General features: G+C 51.9%; 1 protein-coding gene across 1 annotated transcript in view; it reads right to left on the bottom strand.

The window, feature by feature from the left end:
- The window catches only part of SNX30 (sorting nexin family member 30), a 116250-nt gene extending 97344 nt beyond the window's left edge, over positions 1 to 18906 (bottom strand). Inside the window, exon 1 of the mRNA XM_069962175.1 lies at positions 18877 to 18906. Within this exon, the coding sequence (XP_069818276.1) occupies positions 18877 to 18891 (15 nt within the window). The 5' untranslated portion in view covers positions 18892 to 18906. The remainder of the gene's footprint in view (positions 1 to 18876) is intronic.
- Positions 18907 to 20405: the final 1499 nt, after the last annotated feature.

Genomic DNA, 20405 nt, shown 5'->3' with positions numbered 1-20405 from the left:
ATATACTAATAATGCCCCCAGAGGTGCCCCCATACACTAATAATGCCCCCAGAGGTGCCCCCATATACTAATAATGCCCCCAGAGGTGCCCCCATATACTAATAATGCCCCCAGAGGTGCCCCCATATACTAATAATGCCCCCAGAGGTGCCCCCATATACTAATAATGCCCCCAGAGGTGCCCCCATATACTAATAATGCCCCCAGAGGTGCCCCAATATACTAATAATGCCCCCAGAGGTGCCCACATATACTAATAATGCCCCCAGAGGTGCCCCCATGAACTAATAATGCCCCCAGAGGTGCCCCCATACACTAATAATTCCCCCAGAGGTGCCCTCATACACTAATAATGCCCCCAGAGGTGCCCCCATACACTAATAATGCCCCTAGAGGTGCCCCCATACGCTAATAATGCCCCCAGAGGTGCCCCCCATGAGCTAATAATGCCCCCAGAGGTGCCCCCATACACTAATAATGCCCCCAGAGGTGCCCCCCATGAGCTAATAATGTCCCCAGAGGTGCCCCCATACACTAATAATGCCCCCAGAGGTGCCCCAATATACTAATAATGCCCCCAGAGGTGCCCCCATATACTAATAATGCCCCCAGAGTTGCCCCCATGAACTAATAATGCCCCCAGAGGTGCCCCCATACACTAATAATTCCCCCAGAGGTGCCCTCATACACTAATAATGCCCCCAGAGGTGCCCCCATATACTAATAATGCCCCCAGAGGTGCCCCCATACACTAATAATGCCCCCAGAGGTGCCCCCATACACTAATAATGCCCCCAGAGGTGCCCCCATATACTAATAATGCCCCCAGAGGTGCCCCCATACACTAATAATGCCCCCAGAGGTGCCCCCATATACTAATAATGCCCCCAGAGGTGCCCCCCATGAGCTAATAATGCCTCCAGAGGTGCCCCCATATACTAATAATGCCCCCAGAGGTGCCCCCCATATACTAATAATGCCCCCAGAGGTGCCCATGAACTAATAATGCCCCCAGAGGTGACTCCATATACTACTAATGCCCCCAGAGGTGCCCCCATACACTAATAATGCCCCCAGAGGTGCCCCCATACACTAATAATGCCCCCAGAGGTGCCCCCATACACTAATAATGCCCCTAGAGGTGCCCCCATACACTAATAATGCCCCCAGAGGTGCCCCCCATGAGCTAATAATGTCCCCAGAGGTGCCCCCATACACTAATAATGACCCCAGAGGTACCCCCATACACTAATAATGCCCCTAGAGGTGCCCCCGTACACTAATAATGCCCCCAGAGGTGCCCCCATACACTAATAATGCCCCTAGAGGTGCCACCATACACTAATAATGCCCCCAGAGGTGCCCCCCATGAGCTAATAATGCCCCCAGAGGTGCCCCTAAAAAAACAAACATCCTACTCACCTAATCCGCGCTGTGGCTGCAGGCAGCAGCTCTCTTCCTCCTCTTCGGGCTCCATCTTGCGAGCCGCAGGGACGGGACTTCCGGCATGCGTGATGACGTCACATGATCACGCCTGCCGGAGAGGTCACGTCCCGGCCTCCCATAGGCTGCTGGTATGAAGTGCCGGCAGCCTATGGGAGAGAATACAGGAGTAGGACGCTGACAGGTCCTGTTCCTGTATTCTGATCGCTTTAATGTTCCGTCCGCTCAATGTGCGGGCGGAACATCAAAGCGATCAGTGCATCCCGAGAAGCTGCACGGCCGCAGCTTCTCGGGATGCTCAAAAACAGGTGGCAAGGGGGGACGTGCGGGCCCCATTTCTCTTGGGGTCCGGGCCCCATACGGCAGTACCACTTGTACTGCCCTATCGGCGGCCCGGCTGACACGGCCGGTGTCATATGCTGTGTAAACCCGGCCTTGAAAGTGCATGGCTGCAAAAGATCAGGAGGAGTGGTTGCTGCTCTGCGGTCTCTAGGTATTATAGGAATAGGATAGACCCTAAAGTGTCCCTATCCTGTACAATGTATGGGGAAAGCATTTTATACACACACACTTACAATATAGCGCCACATATGTGATCGCACCACCCTATGTTTGTAATGTGGCGCCACGTATGAACGTTAATAGGCTCCCCTCCCACACACACACATTTATATGGCGCCACAGTTGAGCATTGATCAGAGCCGCCTTCTTAGTACCCCCTTAGTATGCCCCTTATTACCTTCTTAGTACCCCCTTAGTATGCCCCTTAGTAAGCCCCTTAGTATGCCCCTTGGTATGCCGCTTAGTACCCCCTTAGTATGCCCTTAATAACCCCGTAGTATGCCCCTTACTACCCCCTTAGTATGCCCCTTAGTACCACCTTAGGATGCCCCTTAGTATGCCCTTTAGTACCCCCTTAGTATGCCCCTTACTACCCCCTTAGTACCCCTTTAGTATGCCCCATAGTACCCCCTTAGTATGCCCCTTAGTACCCCCTTAGTATGCCCCTTAGTACCCCCTTAGTATACCTCTTAGTACCTTCTTAGTACCCCCTTAGTATGCCCCTTACTACCCCCTTAGTACCCCTTAGTATGCCCCTTAGTACCCCTTAGTATGCCTCTTAGTACCTTCTTAGTACCCCCATAGTATGCCCCTTAGTACGCCCCTTAGTATGCCCCATAGTATGCCCCTTAGTATGCCCCTTACTACCCCCTTAGTAAGCCCCTTAGTATGCCATTTAGTACCCCCTTAGTATGCCCCTTAGTACCCCCTTAGTATGCCCATTAGTACCCCCTTAGTATGTTCCTTAGTACCCCCTTAGTATGCCCCTTAGTACCTTCTTAGTATGTCCCTTAGTACTCCCTTAGTACCCCCTTAGAATGTTCCTTAGTACCCCCTTAGTATGCCCCTTAGTACCTTCTTAGTATGCCCCTTAGTACCCCCTTAGTATGCCCCTTAGTACCTTCTTAGTATGTCCCTTAGTATGCCCTTTAGTACCCCCTTAGTATGCCCCTTAGTACCTTCTTAGTATGCCCCTTAGTATGCCCCTTAGTACCTTCTTAGTATGTCCCTTAGTATGCCCCTTAGTATGTCCCTTAGTACCTTCTTAGTATGTCCCTTAGTACCCCCTTAGTATGCCCCTTAGTACCTTCTTAGTATGTCCCTTAGTACCCCCTTAGTACCTTCTTAGTATGTCCCTTAGTACCTTCTTAGTATGCCCCTTAGTACCTTCTTAGTATGCCCCTTAGTACCCCCTTAGGATGCCCCTTAGTACCTTCTTATTTTGCCCCTTAGTACCCCCATAGTATGCCCCTTATTACCACCTTAGTATGCCCCTTAGTACCCCCTTAGTGTGCCCCTTAGTACCTTCTTAGTATGCCCCTTAGTACCCCCCTTAGTATGCCCCTTAGTACCTTCTCAGTATGCCCCTTCGTACCCCCCTTAACCTTCTTAGTATGCCCCTTAGTATGTCCCTTAGTATGCCCCTTAGTACCTTCTTAGTATGCCCCTTAGTACCCCCTTAGTATGTCCCTTAGTACCTTCTTGATATGACCCTTAGTACCCCCTTAGTATGCCCCTTAGTACCTTCTTAGTACCCCCCTTAGTATGTCCCTTAGTAGCTTCTTAGTATGTCCCTTAGTACCCCCTTAATATGCCCCTTAGTACTCCCTTAGTATGCCCCTTAGTACCTTCTTAGTATGCCCCTTTGTACCTTCTTAGTATGTCCCTTAGTAACCCCTTGGTATGCCCCTTAGTACCTTCTTAGTATGCCCCTTAGTGCCTTCTTAGTTTGCCCCTTAGTACCCCCCTTAGTATGCCCCTTAGTACCCCCTTAGTATGCCCCTTAGTACCCCCCTTAGTATGCCCCTTAGTACCTTGTTAGTATGCCCCTTAGTACCCCCCTTAGTATGTCCCTTAGTACCTTCTTAGTATGTCTCTTAGTACCCCCTTAGTATGCCCCTTAGTATGCCCTTAGTACCTTCTTAGTATGCCCCTTAGTACCTCCTTAGTATGCCCCTTAGTACCCCCTTAGTATGCCCCTTAGTACCTTCTTAGTATGCCCCTTAGTACCCCGTTAGTATGCCCCATAGTACCTACTTAGTATGCCCCTTAGTACCCCTTAGTATGCCCATTAGTACCTTCGTAGTATGCCCCTTAGTACCCCCCTTAGTATGTCCCTTAGTATGCCCCTTAGTACCTTCTTAGTATGCCCCTTAGTATGTCCCTTAGTATGTCCCTTAGTACCTTCTTAGTATGCCCCTTAGTACCCCCTTAGTATGCCCCTTAGTACCTTCTTAGTACCCCCCTTAGTATGCCCCTTAGTACCTTCTTAGAACCCCCCTTAGTATGCCCCTTATTACCTTCTTAGTATGCCCCTTAGTACTTTCTTATTTTGCCCCTTAGTACCCCATTTGTATGCCCCTTATTACCCCCTTAGTATGCCCCTTAGTATGCCCCATAGTACCTACTTAGTATGCCCCTTAGTACCCCTTAGTATGCCCATTAGTACCTTCTTAGTATGCCGCTTAGTACCCCCCTTAGTATGTCCCTTAGTACCTTCTTAGTATGCCCCTTAGTATGTCCCTTAGTATGTCCCTTAGTATGCTCCTTAGTACCTTCTAAGTATGCCCCTTAGTGCCCCCCTTAGTATGTCCCTTAGTACCCCCTTAGTATGTCCCTTAGTACCCCCTTAGTATGTCCCTTAGTTCCCCCTTAGTATGCCCCTTAGTACCTTCTTAGTACCCCCCTTAGTATGTCCCTTAGTACCTTCTTAGTATGTCCCTTAGTACCCCCTTAGTATGCCCCTTAGTACGCCCCTTGGTATGCCCCTTAGTACCCTCTTAGTATGCCCCTTAGTACCTTCTTAGTATGCCCCTTAGCACCCCCTTAGTATGCCCCTTAGTACCCCTTTAGTATATCCCTTAGTATGCCCCTTAGTACCCCCCTTAGTATGCCCCTTAGTACCTTCTTAGTATGCCCCTTAGTACCCCCTCCTTAGTATGCCCCTTAGTACCTTCTTAGTATGCCCCTTACTACCCCCTTCGTATGCCCCTTAGTACCTTCTTATTTTGCCCCTTAGTACCCCCTTAGTATGCCCCTTATTACCCCCTTAGTATGCCCCTTAGTACCCCCTTAGTATGCCCCTTAGTTCCTTCTTAGTATGCCCCTTAGTACCCCCCTTAGTATGCCCCTTAGTAGCTTCTTAGTATGCCCCTTAGTACCTTCTTAGTATGCCCCTTAGTAGCTTCTTAGTATGTCCCTTAGTACCCCCTTAGTATGTCCCTTAGTACCCCCTTAGTATGCCCCGTAGTACCTTCTTAGAATGCCCCTTAGTGTGTCCCTTAGTATGCCCCTTAGTACCTTCTTAGTATGCCCCTTAGTACCCCCTTAGTATGCCCCTTAGTACCTTCTTAGTATGCCCCGTAGTACCCCCTTAGTATGTCCCTTAGTACCTTCTTAGTATGTCCCTTAGTACCCCCTTAGTATGCCCCTTAGTACCTTCTTAGTATGTCCCTTAGTACCCCCCTTAGTATGTCCCTTAGTACCCCCCTTAGTATGCCCCTTAGTACCCCCCTTAGTATGCCCCTTAGTACCCCCCTTAGTATGCCCCTTAGTACCCCTCTTAGTATGCCCCTTAGTACCTTCTTAGTATGCCCCTTAGTACCCCCCCTTAGTATGCCCCTTAGTACCCCCTTAGTATGCCCCTTAGTACCTTCTTAGTATGTCCCTTAGTACCCCCCTTAGTATGCCCCTTTGTACCTTCTTAGTATGTCCCTTAGTACCCCCCTTAGTATGCCCCTTAGTACCCCCTAAGTATGCCCTTAGTACCTTCTTAGTATGCCCCTTAGTACCCCCTTAGTATGCCCCTTAGTACCCCCTTAGTATGCCCCTTAGTACCTTCTTAGTATGCCTCTTAGTACCCCCCTTAGTATGTCCCTTAGTACCTTCTTAGTATGTCCCTTAGTACCCCCTTAGTATGCCCCTTAGTACTCAATCTCGTGGAGCTTCTGGTGCAGGCTTCCATAGTTGCAAACAGTATGACCCGGCAAGCCCCGCCCCATCGCGGTAAGCCCCGCCCCCGGCGCCCACCGCAGCGCTAACTAACCAGCAGAGTACACAGGGCCAGAGGAGGGGAGACGCCATGGACAACTAGAAATATGGTAGGAGACTGACCCATTATACTTACCATATTTCCTGTTGTCCATGGCGTCTCTCCTCCTCTGGCGCTGTGTACTCTGCTGGTTAGTTAGCCGGGGGTGGGGCTTACCGCAGTGGGGGCGGGGCTTACTGGGTCATACCTGTTGGCAGCTATGGGCTTCCTCTTCCAGCTCCACGGTGCCCGCACTCTTCTCACATCATCTGACGCCGCGGGGCTGGAAGAGGAAGCCTGCACCAGAAGCCTGTGCATCACCTCCTCGGCCTCCTCAGCGTCGGGAGCGGCGTCAGGGGGGGGGCATACTCCCGGCCAGTAGGTGTCGATGTGAGCGCTCAAAGTGTAAGGGCCGCTGTCTGAAACTGAAGCTGCCGGTGCGAACGCCGGGGCCGGGGTGGGGGACAGCGGGACACATGGGGGCCGTTCCGGGACATCACCCCAAAATCTGGACTATCCCGCTGGATCCGGGACGGTTAGGAGGTATGACAATACATACAAGCTCTAATATAGCACCGTATATGAGGGTTGATAGGTGTCCCCCCCTACACACACATACATTTGTAATACAGTGCCGCATATGAGCATAGATGGGCGACCTCCCTACATTTATAATATGGCGCCACATATGAGCAAATTATTTTTGCATTAATACGTTGCCCACCCGTAGCTTTTCATCTTTCCAATATAAAGTTATTATGGATTCTGCACAGTTTTGCTGTTATCCAGCTGCATTCACCCCCACGGAATGCATAGAATCATCAGACCTCAGTCCAACCCGACACGCTCCCTGCTCCTGGCCCCCACCCTCGGAGTCGGCACCACGTGTCCTCAGTCCCAGCACAGTGAAGTGACTGAGAATACTGATGGGGTGGCTGCTGTTAGAGAGGGAGACAGTGATCAGTGCAGCTAACTAACAGCAGCCACCCGGTCACCCCCAGCCCAGAGCTCACCCCCTGTGTCCAGAGCCTCCCGGCACACCGTCCAGCACTCACCCGCAGCACACAGCCCCGCGCCCCACAACCAACCGCCCCCCCATCACCCGTGGCAACCCTCACTCACCCATGGCATAGCCTCCGCACTCACCCGCGGCACCCCCGCCATCCCCCCCCCCCGCGGCAAGCTCCCCCCCCCCAATATCGCCTGCAACAAGCCCCCCCTATCACCAGCGGCACCCGACCCCACGATCACCTTCCAACCCCACCAACGCACGATCACCAAGTGGCACCCTTCCTTCGTGATCAGCCAAGGGGCACCACCTTCACCCGCAGCACTCACCATCTCAGCTCTGCTACTCGGTCAGTGCCATCTCAGCTCTGCTACACTGTCCCCCAAACTCAGCTCTGCTATACCGTCACCCCCAACTCAGCTCTGCTACACCGTCATCCCCAACTCAGCTCTACTACACCATCACCGCCAACTCAGCTCTGCTACACCTCTCCCCCAACTCAGCTCTGCTACTCGGTCAGTGCCAACTCAGCTCTGCTACACCGTCACTGCCAACTCAGCTCTGCTACACCATCATCCCCAACTCAGCTCTACTACACCATCACCGCCAACTCAGCTCTGCTACACCTTTCCCCCAACTCAGCTCTGCTACTCGGTCAGTGCCAACTCAGCTCTGCTACACTGTCACCGCCAACTCAACTCTGCTACACCATCACCGCCAACTCAGCTCTGCTACACCTTCATCCCCAACTCAGCTCTACTACACCGTCACCGCCAACTCAGCTCTGCTACATCTTCTCCCCAACTCAGCTCTGCTACTCGGTCAGTGCCATCTCAGCTCTGCTACACCGTCCCCCCAACTCAGATCTGCTACACTGTCCCCCCCAACTCAGCTCTGCTATACCGTCACCCCCAACTCAGCTCTTCTACACCGTCATCCCCAACTCAGCTCTGCTACACTGTCACCGCCAACTCAGCTCTGCTACACTGTCACCGCCAACTCAGCTCTGCTACACTGTCACCGCCAACTCAGCTCTGCTACACCGTCACCGCCAACTCAGCTCTGCTACACCGTCACCGCCAACTCAGCTCTGCTACACCGTCATCCAAAACTCAGCTCTGCTACACCGTCACCGCCAACTCAGCTCTGCTACACCGTCACCCCCAACTCAGCTCTGCTACACTGTCATCCCCAACTCAGCTTTGCTACACTGTCACCGCCAACTCAGCTCTGCTACACTGTCACCGCCAACTCAGCTCTGCTACACCATCATCCCCAACTCAGCTCTACTACACCGTCACCTCAGCTCTGCTACATCTTCTCCCCAACTCAGCTCTGCTACATCTTCTCCCCAACTCAGCTCTGCTACTTGGTCAGTGCCATCTCAGCTCTGCTACACCTTCCCCCCAACTCAGATCTGCTACACTGTCCCCCCCAACTCAGCTCTGCTATACCGTCATCCCCAACTTAGCTCTGCTACACCGCCCCCCCCAACTCAGCTCTGCTACACCGTCATCCCCAACTCAGCTCTGCTACACTGTCACCGCTTACTCAGCTCTGCTACACCGTCACCGCCAACTCAGCTTTGCTACACCGTCATCCACAACTTAGCTCTGCTACACCGTCACGGCCAACTCAGCTCTGCTACATCGTCACCGTCAACTCACCTCTGCTACACCGCCCCGCCCAATTCAGCTCTGCTACACCGTCCCCCCAACTCAGCTCTGCTATACCGTCAACTCAGCTCTGCTACACCGTCACCGCCAACTCAGCTCTGCTACACCTTTCCCCCAACTCAGCTCTGCTACTCGGTCAGTGCCATCTCAGCTCTGTTAGACCGTCCCCCCAATTCAGTTCTGCTACACCATCCTCCCCAACTCAGCTCTGCTATACCGTCACCCCCAACTTAGCTCTGCTACACCGTCCCTCCCAACTCAGCTCTGCTACACCGTCATCCCCAACTCAGCTCTGCTACACCGTCACCGCCAACTCAGCTCTGCTACACCATCATTCACAACTCAGCTCTGCTACACTATCATTCACAATTCAGCTCTGCTACACCGTCACCGCCAACTCAGCTCTGCTACACCGTCACCCCCAACTCAGCTCTGCTACACCGTCCCCTCCAACTCAGCTCTGCTACACCGTCATCCCCAACTCAGCTCTGCTACACTGTCACCGCCAACTAAGCTCTGCTACACTGTCACCGCCAACTCAACTCTGCTACACCGTCACCGCCAACTCAGCTCTGCTACACCGTCATCCCCAACTCAGCTCTACTACACCGTCACCGCCAACTCAGCTCTGCTACATCGTCTCCCCAACTCAGCTCTGCTACACGGTCAGTGCAATCTCAGCTCTGCTACACCGTCCCCCAAACTCTGCTCTGCTATACCGTCACCCCCAACTCAGCTCTGCTACACCGTCATCCCTAACTCAGCTCTGCTACACCGTCATCCCCTACTCAGCTCTGCTAAACTGTCACCGCCAACTCAGCTCTGCTACACCGTTACCGCCAACTCAGCTCTGCTACACCGTCATCCCCTACTCAGCTCTGCTATACCGTCATTGCCAACTCAGCTCTGCTATACCGTCACCCCCAACTCAGCTCTGCTACACCGTCTTCCCCAACTCAGCTCTGCTACACCGTCATCCCCAACTCAGCTCTGCTACACCGTCATCCCCAACTCAGCTCTGCTACACCGTCACCGCCAACTCAGCTCTGCTACACCGTCACCGCCAACTCAGCTCTGCTACACCGTCATCCACACCTCAGCTCTGCTACACCATCACCGCCAACTCAGCTCTGCTACACCGTCACCGACAACTCAGCTCTACTACTCGGTCAGTGCCATCTCAGCTCTGCTACACCGTCCCCCCAACTCAGCTCTGCTGCACCGTCCCGCCCAACTCAGCTCTGCTACACCGTCACCGCCAACTCAGCTCTGCTACATCTTCTCCCCAACTCAGCTCTGCTACTCGGTCAGTGCAATCTCAGCTCTGCTACACCGTCCCCCAAACTCAGATCTGCTACACTGTCCCCCCCAACTCAGCTCTGCTATACCGTCTCCCCCAACTCAGCTCTGCTACACCGTCACCGCCAACTCAGCTCTGCTACACCGTCATCCACACCTCAGCTCTGCTACACCATCACCGCCAACTCAGCTCTGCTGCACCGTCCCGCCTAACTCAGCTCTGCTACACCGTCCCCCCAACTCAGCTCTGCTATACCATTATTGCCAACTCAGCTCTGCTACACCGTCATCCCCAACTCAGCTCTGCTACACCGTCACCCCAACTCAGCTCTGCTACACCGTCACCGCCAACTCAGCTCTGCTTTACCGTCAACTCAGCTCTGCTACACCGTCACCGCTAACTCAGCTCTGCTACTCGGTCAGTGGCATCTCAGCTCTGCTACACCGTCCCCCCAAACTCAGCTCTGCTACACCGTCACCGCCAACTCAGCTCTGCTACACCATCACCGCCAACTCAGCTCTGCTACACCGTCATCCCCAACTCAGCTTTGCTACACCGTTACCCCCAACTCAGCTTTGCTACACCGTCACCCCCAACTCAGCCCTGCTACACCGTCACCCCCAACTCAGCTCTGCTACACCGTCCCCCCCAACTCAGCTTTGCTACACAGTCACCCCAACTCAGCTCTGCTACACCGTCACCGCCAACTCAGCTCTGCTACACCGTCACCGCCAACTCAGCTCTGCTACACCGTCACCGTCAACTCAGCTCTGCTACACCGTCACCGCTAACTCAGCTCTGCTACACCTTTCCCCCAACTCAGCTCTGCTACTCGGTCAGTGCCATCTCAGCTCTGTTAGACCGTCCCCCCAATTCAGTTCTGCTACACCGTCCTCCCCAACTCAACTCTGCTATACCGTCACCCCCAACTCAGCTCTTCTACACCGTCCCTCCCAACTCAGCTCTGCTACACCGTCTTCCCCAACTCAGCTCTGCTACACCGTCATCCCCAACTCAGCTCTGCTACTGTCACCGCCAACTCAGCTCTGCTACACCGTCACCGCCAACTCAGCTCTGCTACACCGTCATCCACACCTCAGCTCTGCTACACCATCACCGCCAACTCAGCTCTGCTACACCGTCACCGACAACTCAGCTCTGCTACACCTTCCCCAAACTCAGCTCTACTACTCGGTCAGTGCCATCTCAGCTCTGCTACACCGTCCCCCCAACTCAGCTCTGCTGCACCGTCCCGCCCAACTCAGCTCTGCTACACCGTCCCCCCAACTCAGCTCTGCTATACCGTCATTGCCAACTCAGCTCTGCTACACCGTCATCCCCAACTCAGCTCTGCTACACCGTCACCCCAACTCAGCTCTGCTACACCGTCACCGCCAACTCAGCTCTGCTTCACCGTCAACTCAGCTCTGCTACACCGTCACCGCTAACTCAGCTCTGCTACACCTTTCCCCCAACTCAGCTCTGCTACTCGGTCAGTGCCATCTCAGCTCTGTTAGACCGTCCCCCCAATTCAGTTCTGCTACACCGTCCTCCCCAACTCAGCTCTGCTATACCGTCCCCCCAACTCAGCTCTGCTACACCGTCCCTCCCAACTCGTCCCTACACCGTCTTCCCCAACTCAGCTGTGCTACACCGTCACCGCCAACTCAGCTCTGCTACACCGTCCCCCCAAACTCAGCTTTGCTAAACCGTTACCCCCAACTCAGCTTTGCTACACCGTCACCCCCAACTCAGCCCTGCTACACCGTCATCCCCAACTCAGCTCTGCTACACCGTCCCCCCCAACTCAGCTTTGCTACACCGTCATTCCTAACTCAGCTCTGCTACACCTTCCCTCCCAACTCAGCTCTGCTACACCATCATCTACAACTACCTCTGCTACACCGTCATCCCCAACTCAGCTCTGCTACACCGTCACCCTCAACTCAGCTCTGCTACACCGTCACCCCCAACTCAGCTCTGCTACAATGTCACCTCCAACTCAGCCCTGCTACACCGTCACCTCCAACTCAGCCCTCCTACTCCGTCACCCCCAACTCAGCTCTGCTGCACCGTCACCGCCAACTCAGCTCTGCTACACCGTCATCCCCAACTCAGCTCTGCTACACCGTCACCGCCAACTGAGCTCTGCTATACCGTTACCCCCAACTCAGCTCTGCTACACCGTCACCGCCAACTCAGCTCTGCTACACCGTCACCACCAACTCAGCTCTGCTACACCGTCACCGCCAACTTAGCTCTGCTACACCGTCACCGCCAACTCAGTTCTGCTACACTGTCACCAACTCAGCTCTGCTACACCGTCACTTCCAACTCACCTTTGCTGCACCAACACCGCCATCTCCGCTCTGCTACACTGTCATCATTTCCTTCATTGTCTCAGCTCTGCTACTTCACCATCATCAGGCATAAGCATTGCATGATGGGAAATGTAGTTTCCTATCTTGGATATAGATCGGCTTTTAGAAAAACTTGTAACTCAGGAACGGCAGCAGCTAGAAAGATGGGAGACGTCTCAAAATACTCAGAGGGACTTGGTGAGTAAGGCCAGATAGGTTTGGGAGCATTACATTATTTTAGCTCTTGTGGGGAATACCTCTTTAAGCTTTCTAATGGTAAAAGTCTCTTTGTTGCCCATAGCAACCAATTACAACTCAGCTTTCATGTTCCCAGAGCAATGTGAGAAATGAAAGCTGAGCTGTGATTGGTTGCTATGGGTCTCTTACTACAGCAGCACAATACATTTCCCTTAGTAGCCCATAGCAACCAATCACAGCTCCCCTTTCACTTTACCAAGGCAAATAATATGTGAAAGCTGAGCTGTGATTGGTCACTATCTGGAAACAAGGATAAATCTACTGAGACCCCACCGGGTGTTTTTGTTTGGGCAGCGTATACTCCTACAGCCAGTGGCAGAGGGAAGAGCTGGAGAAGGAGAGTGACCAGCAGGGGGCGCTCCTGTGTGCCGTCCACCATGGTTGTAGTTCCCCTTTCCTCCTCACCTCACACAATAACGGTGAGTACGGCAGAGCGGCCATCTTTGGGGGGCAGAGCTGACAGGTACAGTGTAAGAGAGGTGGTGTATGGTGTTTTTAGTGTCCCACATTATCATTATTACACACTTACACCCTTGCACACCTTACTACAATGTATAGTGACATAAAAAGTACACATTTTTGGCAACAAGAAAAACTTTTATTTAAGTTATTAAATCATTCGCTGTCGGCGGTCAGGATGTCCCTCGGAGCGTGCTGTGGTGGTGGCGGCGGGGAAGCCGCTGAGCACTTTCTTGGAGATGATGGCCAGGCATTTCCTCAGCTCCTCGGTACTGGTGAAGCATCGCAGGATCAGTCTGATGCTCTGTAGGAAGCCGATCAGCATCCTGCTGGTGGTTATAGTCCAGGACAATGTCGCACTCGCTGTGATTGCTTGCAGATCGCTGGTGCTGATGGTGGAAATCCACGTGATCCGCTCACCGGCAGTAGTAGTGGTGATCCAGGTGGCTGTGGTCATCCAGATCTCCAGGAAGCTGGTGAGGGTGGTGGTCCAGATGATCAGATTTCTTGTGCTGCAGATCCAGGTGATGAAATCACAGGCGGTGGTGATCACACTCACTGGCTCTACAGCAGCTGTGATCCAGGTCAGCAGGTCACTATTAGTGAAAGTTCAGCTCAGCAGGCGGCTTGTGGTGGATATCCAGCTAAGCAGGTCAGTGAAGGTGGTTGCTGCACTTTGGAGATGGCTGCTGATGGAAATGAGGTCACAGGTGGTCATATTCCAGTTGGGCAGGTCTCCAATGGTGTTGTTTGGGCTCTGCATTTTGATGGTGCTGGAGTTGCTACGCTGCAGGTTGGTGGTGGTGGAATTGGGCCTCTGCAGGTTGGTGGTAATCTTCCAGCTGGGCTGCTCTCTGATGGAACTGCAGGCCCCTGGTGATGTTGTCCCATCATTTCAAATGATTCGCTGTCGGCGGTAGGGATGTCCCTCGGAGCGTGCTGTGGTGGTGGTGGCGGGGAAGCCGCTCAGCACTTCTTCGGATATGATGGCCAGGCATTTCCTCAGCTCCTCGGTACTGGACAGACATCGCACAATAAGTCTGATGCCCTGTAGGGCGCCGATCAGCATCCTGCTGGTAGTGTTCATCCAGGACAAAGCCTCACCCGCAGATAGCAGCCAAGCGCACCTGTTGCAGCGACTGGTCAGCCAAGTGAGAAGCTGGAGGGTTGTGGCAATCCACACCAGCTTCTCACTTATGCTGCTCAGTGCGCTCTGCAGATCGCTGGTGGTGACGGTGGAAATCAACGTTGTCAGCTCACCGGTGGTGGTGTTGGTGATCCAGGTGGCTGTGGTCGTCCAGATGTCCAGGAAGCTGCTGCGGGTGAGGGTGGTGGTCCAGATGATGAGGTCTCTGGTGCTGCAGATCCAGTTGATGTAATCACTGATGGTGGTGATCACACTCACTCTCTCTACAGCAACTGTGATCCAGGTCAGCAGGGCGCTATCACTGAAAGTCCAGCTTAGCAGGCGACTGGTAGTGGATGTCCAGCTGAGCACATCGCTAACAGCAGTCAGCCAGCTAAGCAGGTCAGTGAAGGCGGTTGCTGCGCTCTGGACATGACTGGTGATGGACATCAGGTCACAGTCGGGCAGGTCTTCAAAGGTGGTGTTTGGACGCTGCAGGTTTCTGGTGGTGTAATTGGGCCTCTGCAGGATGGGGGTAATCTTACAGCTGGTCTGGTCTGTGATGGTGCTGTTTGGCCTCAGGCCCAAGGTGATATTGTCCCAGCTGAGCGGGTGGCTGATGGAATTGCCCCAGCTCAGTGGGTTGATGAAGGGTTCAATCATGCTGAGTGGTTGTCTGGTGGAAAGACAGCCGACCAGGATTGGAACCAGATAGCACAGGAGGTTGCCAAAAATGGCAAGCTCCCTCTCAATCCTCTCCTCTCTCTCCATGGATTGACAAAAATCGAAAACACTAGAAATGACTATCAGTATACGCAGGAAGAAAGCAAGGTAGTACCAACAGTGTAATCGCTAGTGAGTCCCTAAGAACAGAGATTCTGGGGCTCTGCACCTTCTCTTATAGGGCCCTTGGATGACATCACCAATTATGTCACTTACGTGATGTCACTGCTTGTCGTAGTGATGTCATGAGCATGCCCAGACAGGTTGTCAGGTTGTTGTTGTTGTTGTTGTTTACAAGTCAATGGAAAAACTGGATCCAACCGGTTCCAACCGGATCCAACCGGATGGCACACAATTGCATCGGCAGTTGCATCCGTTTTTTCCATAAAATGTATACGTTAAACGTATAGGATAAAACACATTGTGAACCTAGCCTTAGTCATGTCACCCACTATACAATGTCAGATGTGAAATAGGCTTTTATGGCCTCTCAGAATGATGTAGGGTGAGTTCAGACATGGAGGATATGTTGCAGATTTTTACAGCCCAATACATGGTGGCATAGAGCTCCCAAACAGTAACAGGACCCTCTTTGTGCCCCCCATCTGTAGGTGAGCTGCACCTTGTCCTTCAGTCTGTAGTTAGCCCTTCTCTTGGTGCAAAAATAACTTTGCACTTATGAATTATGACAATGCCCCCCGTCACTGCACCCCTAGATAAATTGGGCCACTGTCCTCCTAAATCATTGTTTCCCAACCACTGGCTCTTCAGCTGTTGCCAAAATACAACTCCCATCATGTCCTTCCAGTAGTGCATGATGGAAGTTGTAGTTTTGCAGCAACTGGAGAGTGAGTCACTTGTTGGAGAACACTGGATTAAATAAACAGTTTTCCTAAATCTTTCTTTCCCAGTCAGTGACTTTTCAGCTGTTGCCAAACTATAACGGCCATTATACCTTGCCAGCGGTCCATATTGGGGGTTGTAGTTTTGCAGCAACTGGAAAGTCACATGTTAGAGAGCGCTGCACTAAAGAAACTGTCCCACAAGTGACTGTTTCCTAACAAGCGATTGTTAAGCTGTTGCCAAAATACACCTGCCATCAGGTTCTGCTAGCGGCTAACAGGGCCCGTCACTTGCCCAGGTAAGCCGGGTGCTGATGCCGGCGCTGTGACTAGCGGTTGTACAACCCGTCCACATGCTTGTGTATGCAGCTCTCTACCTGCTACGGACCAGACAGATTTCCTTGATCTTGGCGTCCTGTATATCCACCCTGGTTGAGTATACATTACAAGGCGTATGCAGCCCTGAAAACCCTGAGGACCCCAGGGCAATAGGAAAAATTGCATTTATAATATGTTTAGTCCTTGCTTCACATCTTTAACAAATAGTTTTTAAATCACCTGGTGTCAATAAGTTAAACTAATTTGTAACCTATTTCTGTATAAAAAAAAGTCCAGTACTTATCAGCTGCTGTATGTCCTGCAAGAAGCAGCAGCGGATTAAATGCAACTTGGGCCCAGCCTGGGCCCCCATTGTGGCTGAACCACCCCACTAGCAGTGGAGCAAGCGCAATATTCTTCCGGTAAAGGAGGACACAATCCAGCCCTGGACAGTTACTGAAATGCAGAGAGGTGGGGAGCAAGCACAGAGAGGCATTACAGGCCTAGGCCCTGCTAGTGATGTCACCATACCAGCTTTTTTATTTTGATACTCAATACCAGTTCGATACCTCAAAAAAACAATACAAATATACCTCCTTGTGCACAACAACTATCATAGCCGCTGTCTGCGGGCAGGGCCGGTTTTAGACTAGATGTGGCCCTGGGCAAAGTTAAAGGTGGGGCCCCAAATGCTGAAATATTTTAGCAACAATTTAAGGTCCCCATACATTTTACTCTTTTGTTGGTGGTACCTGTTGCTCCTGGTGGGTTCGGCCATCAGTGTAAGGTGTATGGGGCTCTCTGGACAGTCCTCTGACAGATGATATCAGTGGACATAGGGGATCAAGCTTGATGGAAAATCAATGCCCAACCTCTTTGTTCTAAGAGAGATAAGCCGCCATCAGATCTGTATGGCTATGGCTTTACCCTCTCATAGAAAACACAGGAAAACTCAGATGTGCCAAATTTCTGTGTATGGGGAGGACGGGACCAGATGGGAGAGATAATTGTCAGCTGAAGGAATGTTCAGCCAGCAGTTATTGGAAGCATACGGCCACTTTTAAGGCCGTATTACACGGCCTGATATTCTGCAGAAGTGAGCGCCAATCTGGTAGAATGGAGCTCGCTTAGAGAGCCTACTACAGCAAAAGCTATGGAGGAGATTTATCAAACTGGTGTAAAGAAGAATTGGCTCAGTTGCCCCTAGCAACCAATCAGATTCCACCTACTTAGAATCTGAGTAATGAAAGGTGGAATCTGATAAGTTGCTAGGGGCAACTGAGCCAGTTTCACTTTACACTATGTTTGATAAATCTCCCCCTATGTGTATATATACAGTATATCATTAGTGATGTGTGTGCAATCCTTGCTGTATATAGTAAACAATAAAGATATATATACTACCTGATCACGTTCCCCGGTGTCCTCAGGCCATGTCTGTGATATATACTACCTGATCATGTTCCCCGGTGTCCTCAGGCCTTGTCTGTGATATATACTACCTGATCATGTTCCCCAGTGTCCTCACAGAGCGATAGCGTCCTGATTCGGACAATTTTCGCTCCATGTATTAGGGCTCTTACTCAGTTCAGAAGTTTACATGCCGCTACATGTCAGGACTACCGCTACATGCCGGGACCGCAGCTACATGTCGGGACCGCAGCTACATGTCGGGACCGCCGCTAAATGTCGGGACCGCCTCTACATGTCGGGACCGCCTCTACATGTCGGGACCGCCACTACATGTCGGGACCGCCCCTACATGTCGGGACCGCCCCTACATGTCGGGACCGCCCCTACATGTCAGGACCGCCGCTACATTCTGGGACTGCCCCTACATGTCAGGACCGCCGCTACATGCCAGGACTGCCACTACATGCCAGGACTGCCGCTAAATGCCAGGAATGCCGCTAAATGCCAGGACTGCCCCTACATGCCAGGACTGCCGCTAAATGTCAGGACTACCCGCTAGTGGTGTAAATACAAGAACTATTTATATGAATTGCTTTAAAAAAATAAATTTAAAAAAATCACTATAATCAGGACCAAATATTACCTCCATACCGTTATTGAAGAAAACACACTATATATAGGCCAATATTACCACCATAAAAGTGACCGCCCCATAATGACTCTATATACACTATATACAGACCAATATTACCGCTATAGACTGACCACTGTATAATAAATGACTGTATATACACTGTATACAGACCAATATTATGTGGCTGTCACCCTATGGCTGTACTATTGGTGTATATAGTGACTCTATATAATGACTCTATATATACGCTATATACAGACCAATATTAATGCCAAAGAGTGACCACTGCATAATGACACTATATACAGACCAATATTACCACCATAGAGTGACCACTGCATAATGACTCTATATACAGACCAAAATTACTGCCATAGACTGACTCCTGTATAATGACTCTATATACACACTATATACAGACCAATATTATGTGGGCGATTACTCTATGGTTGTACTATTGGTCTGTATATAGTGTGTATATAGAGTCATTATGTGGTGGTCACTGTATGGCGGTAATATTGGTCTGTATATAGTGTCATTATGTGGTAGTCAATCTATGGCAGTAATCAGGGCCGGGACAAAGGGTAGGCCAGGGTAGGCGATGGCCTAGGGCGCCATCTAGTGGTGAGTTACAGGGGGCGCAATTTCAATCTCCAAAAAAAAAAAAATTACTACAGGCTCCTGTACATCTGGTGGCCTCAGAGTGCTACCCCTCCCTGCTCACCTTCAGCATCCTCATGTCCTCCCACTCTCTCCCCTCCTGGGCAGGCAGTGTGAATATCCCCTCACCCCGAGCAGGATCATTGCTCTGCCCTGAAGATGGCCTGCAAGGACCCGCCCCCTCCTCACCATGTGACCTCCTCACTATCTGACTGCTGGAGGCCATGCCGACTGCTGGGGCTGCTGTCTGGTGAGTTCACTGACTGACTCTCATCATCCTGTAGGTGTAGGGAGGCTGGGAGTGCTGGGAGAGGGAGGTCACCTAGGTCACAGGGCTGCCCCATATAACACTGCCCCATATCCCTGCACTGCTCCTCTATACACAGCACTTCCCATATTGTTCCCCAACCTGTGGGTCACCAGCTGCTCCAAAACTACAACAGTCACAGCATGATAGGAGTTGTAGTCCTGCCACAGGTTGGGACCCACAGGTTGGTGAACACATGTGTTTATTATGTACAGGCTAATTCTCCTGACACTGGTGCTTTATATCCTTATTGTATTGGGTCCTTGTACTGGGTCAGGCAGGATCAGTATATGATGTGTATATGTGACTGTGCTGTCATGGTATAGGGGAGGTGTATGTGGCAGGATCAGTATATGATGTGTATATGTGACTGTGCTGTCATGGTATAGGGGAGGTGTATGTGGCAGGATCAGTATATGATGTGTATATGGCGCTGTGACTGTGCGGTCATGGTATAGGGGAGGTGTATGTGGCAGGATCAGTATATGATGTGTATATGGCGCTGTGACTGTGCGGTCATGGTATAGGGGAGGTGTATGTGGTAGGATCAGTATATGATGTGTATATGGCGCTGTGACTGTGCTGTCATGGTATAGGGGAGGTGTATGTGGCAGGATCAGTATATGATGTGTATATGGCGCTGTGACTGTGCAGTCATGGTATAGGGGAGGTGTATGTGGCAGGATCAGTATATGATGTGTATATCAGGGCTCCAGATGGCGACCAAAATGGTCGCCAATGCGACTGACATTTTGCAAATGGCGCCCAGATTTATTAATCTGGGCGCCATTTGCGACTGGCCCCGGCGGCGGCGCGCTGTCTCTTTAAGATGCGCGGCTGATGCGCAGCTGCCGGGGGTGTCCCATCCTATCCCCGGCAGCGCGGCGCATCAGTGAGCCGCCTGGGGCCCTGACTTCCGGCACAGGATGCGCACGTCAGAGACGCTTCCTGTGTCAGAAGTCACAGCCCCGGCGTACAGGGAGCTCACTGACGCGCCGCGCTGCCGGGGATAGGACGGGACACCCCCGGCAGCCGCGCATCAGCCGGGGACAGCGTCCGAAGAAGAAGAGGATCGCCGGGGGAGCGGGTTTGTCAGGTGAGTTTGTGTGTTTGTTTTTTTTAAATACTGCTTAGCATAGAGGAAAGGGGGGGGGCTTTATAATGGGGGGAAGAGAAGGGGGGGGCGTCTATAATGGGGGGAGAAGGGGGGCCATCTATAAGGGGGGGAGAGGGGGCCATCTATAAGGGGAGGGGGTATCTATAAGGGGGGGAGAGGGGGCCATCTA

Source organism: Dendropsophus ebraccatus, chromosome 3, assembly GCF_027789765.1.
Source record: "Dendropsophus ebraccatus isolate aDenEbr1 chromosome 3, aDenEbr1.pat, whole genome shotgun sequence".
Classification (NCBI taxonomy): Eukaryota; Metazoa; Chordata; class Amphibia; order Anura; family Hylidae; genus Dendropsophus; species Dendropsophus ebraccatus.
This window is presented reverse-complemented; position numbering and strand designations above follow the sequence as displayed.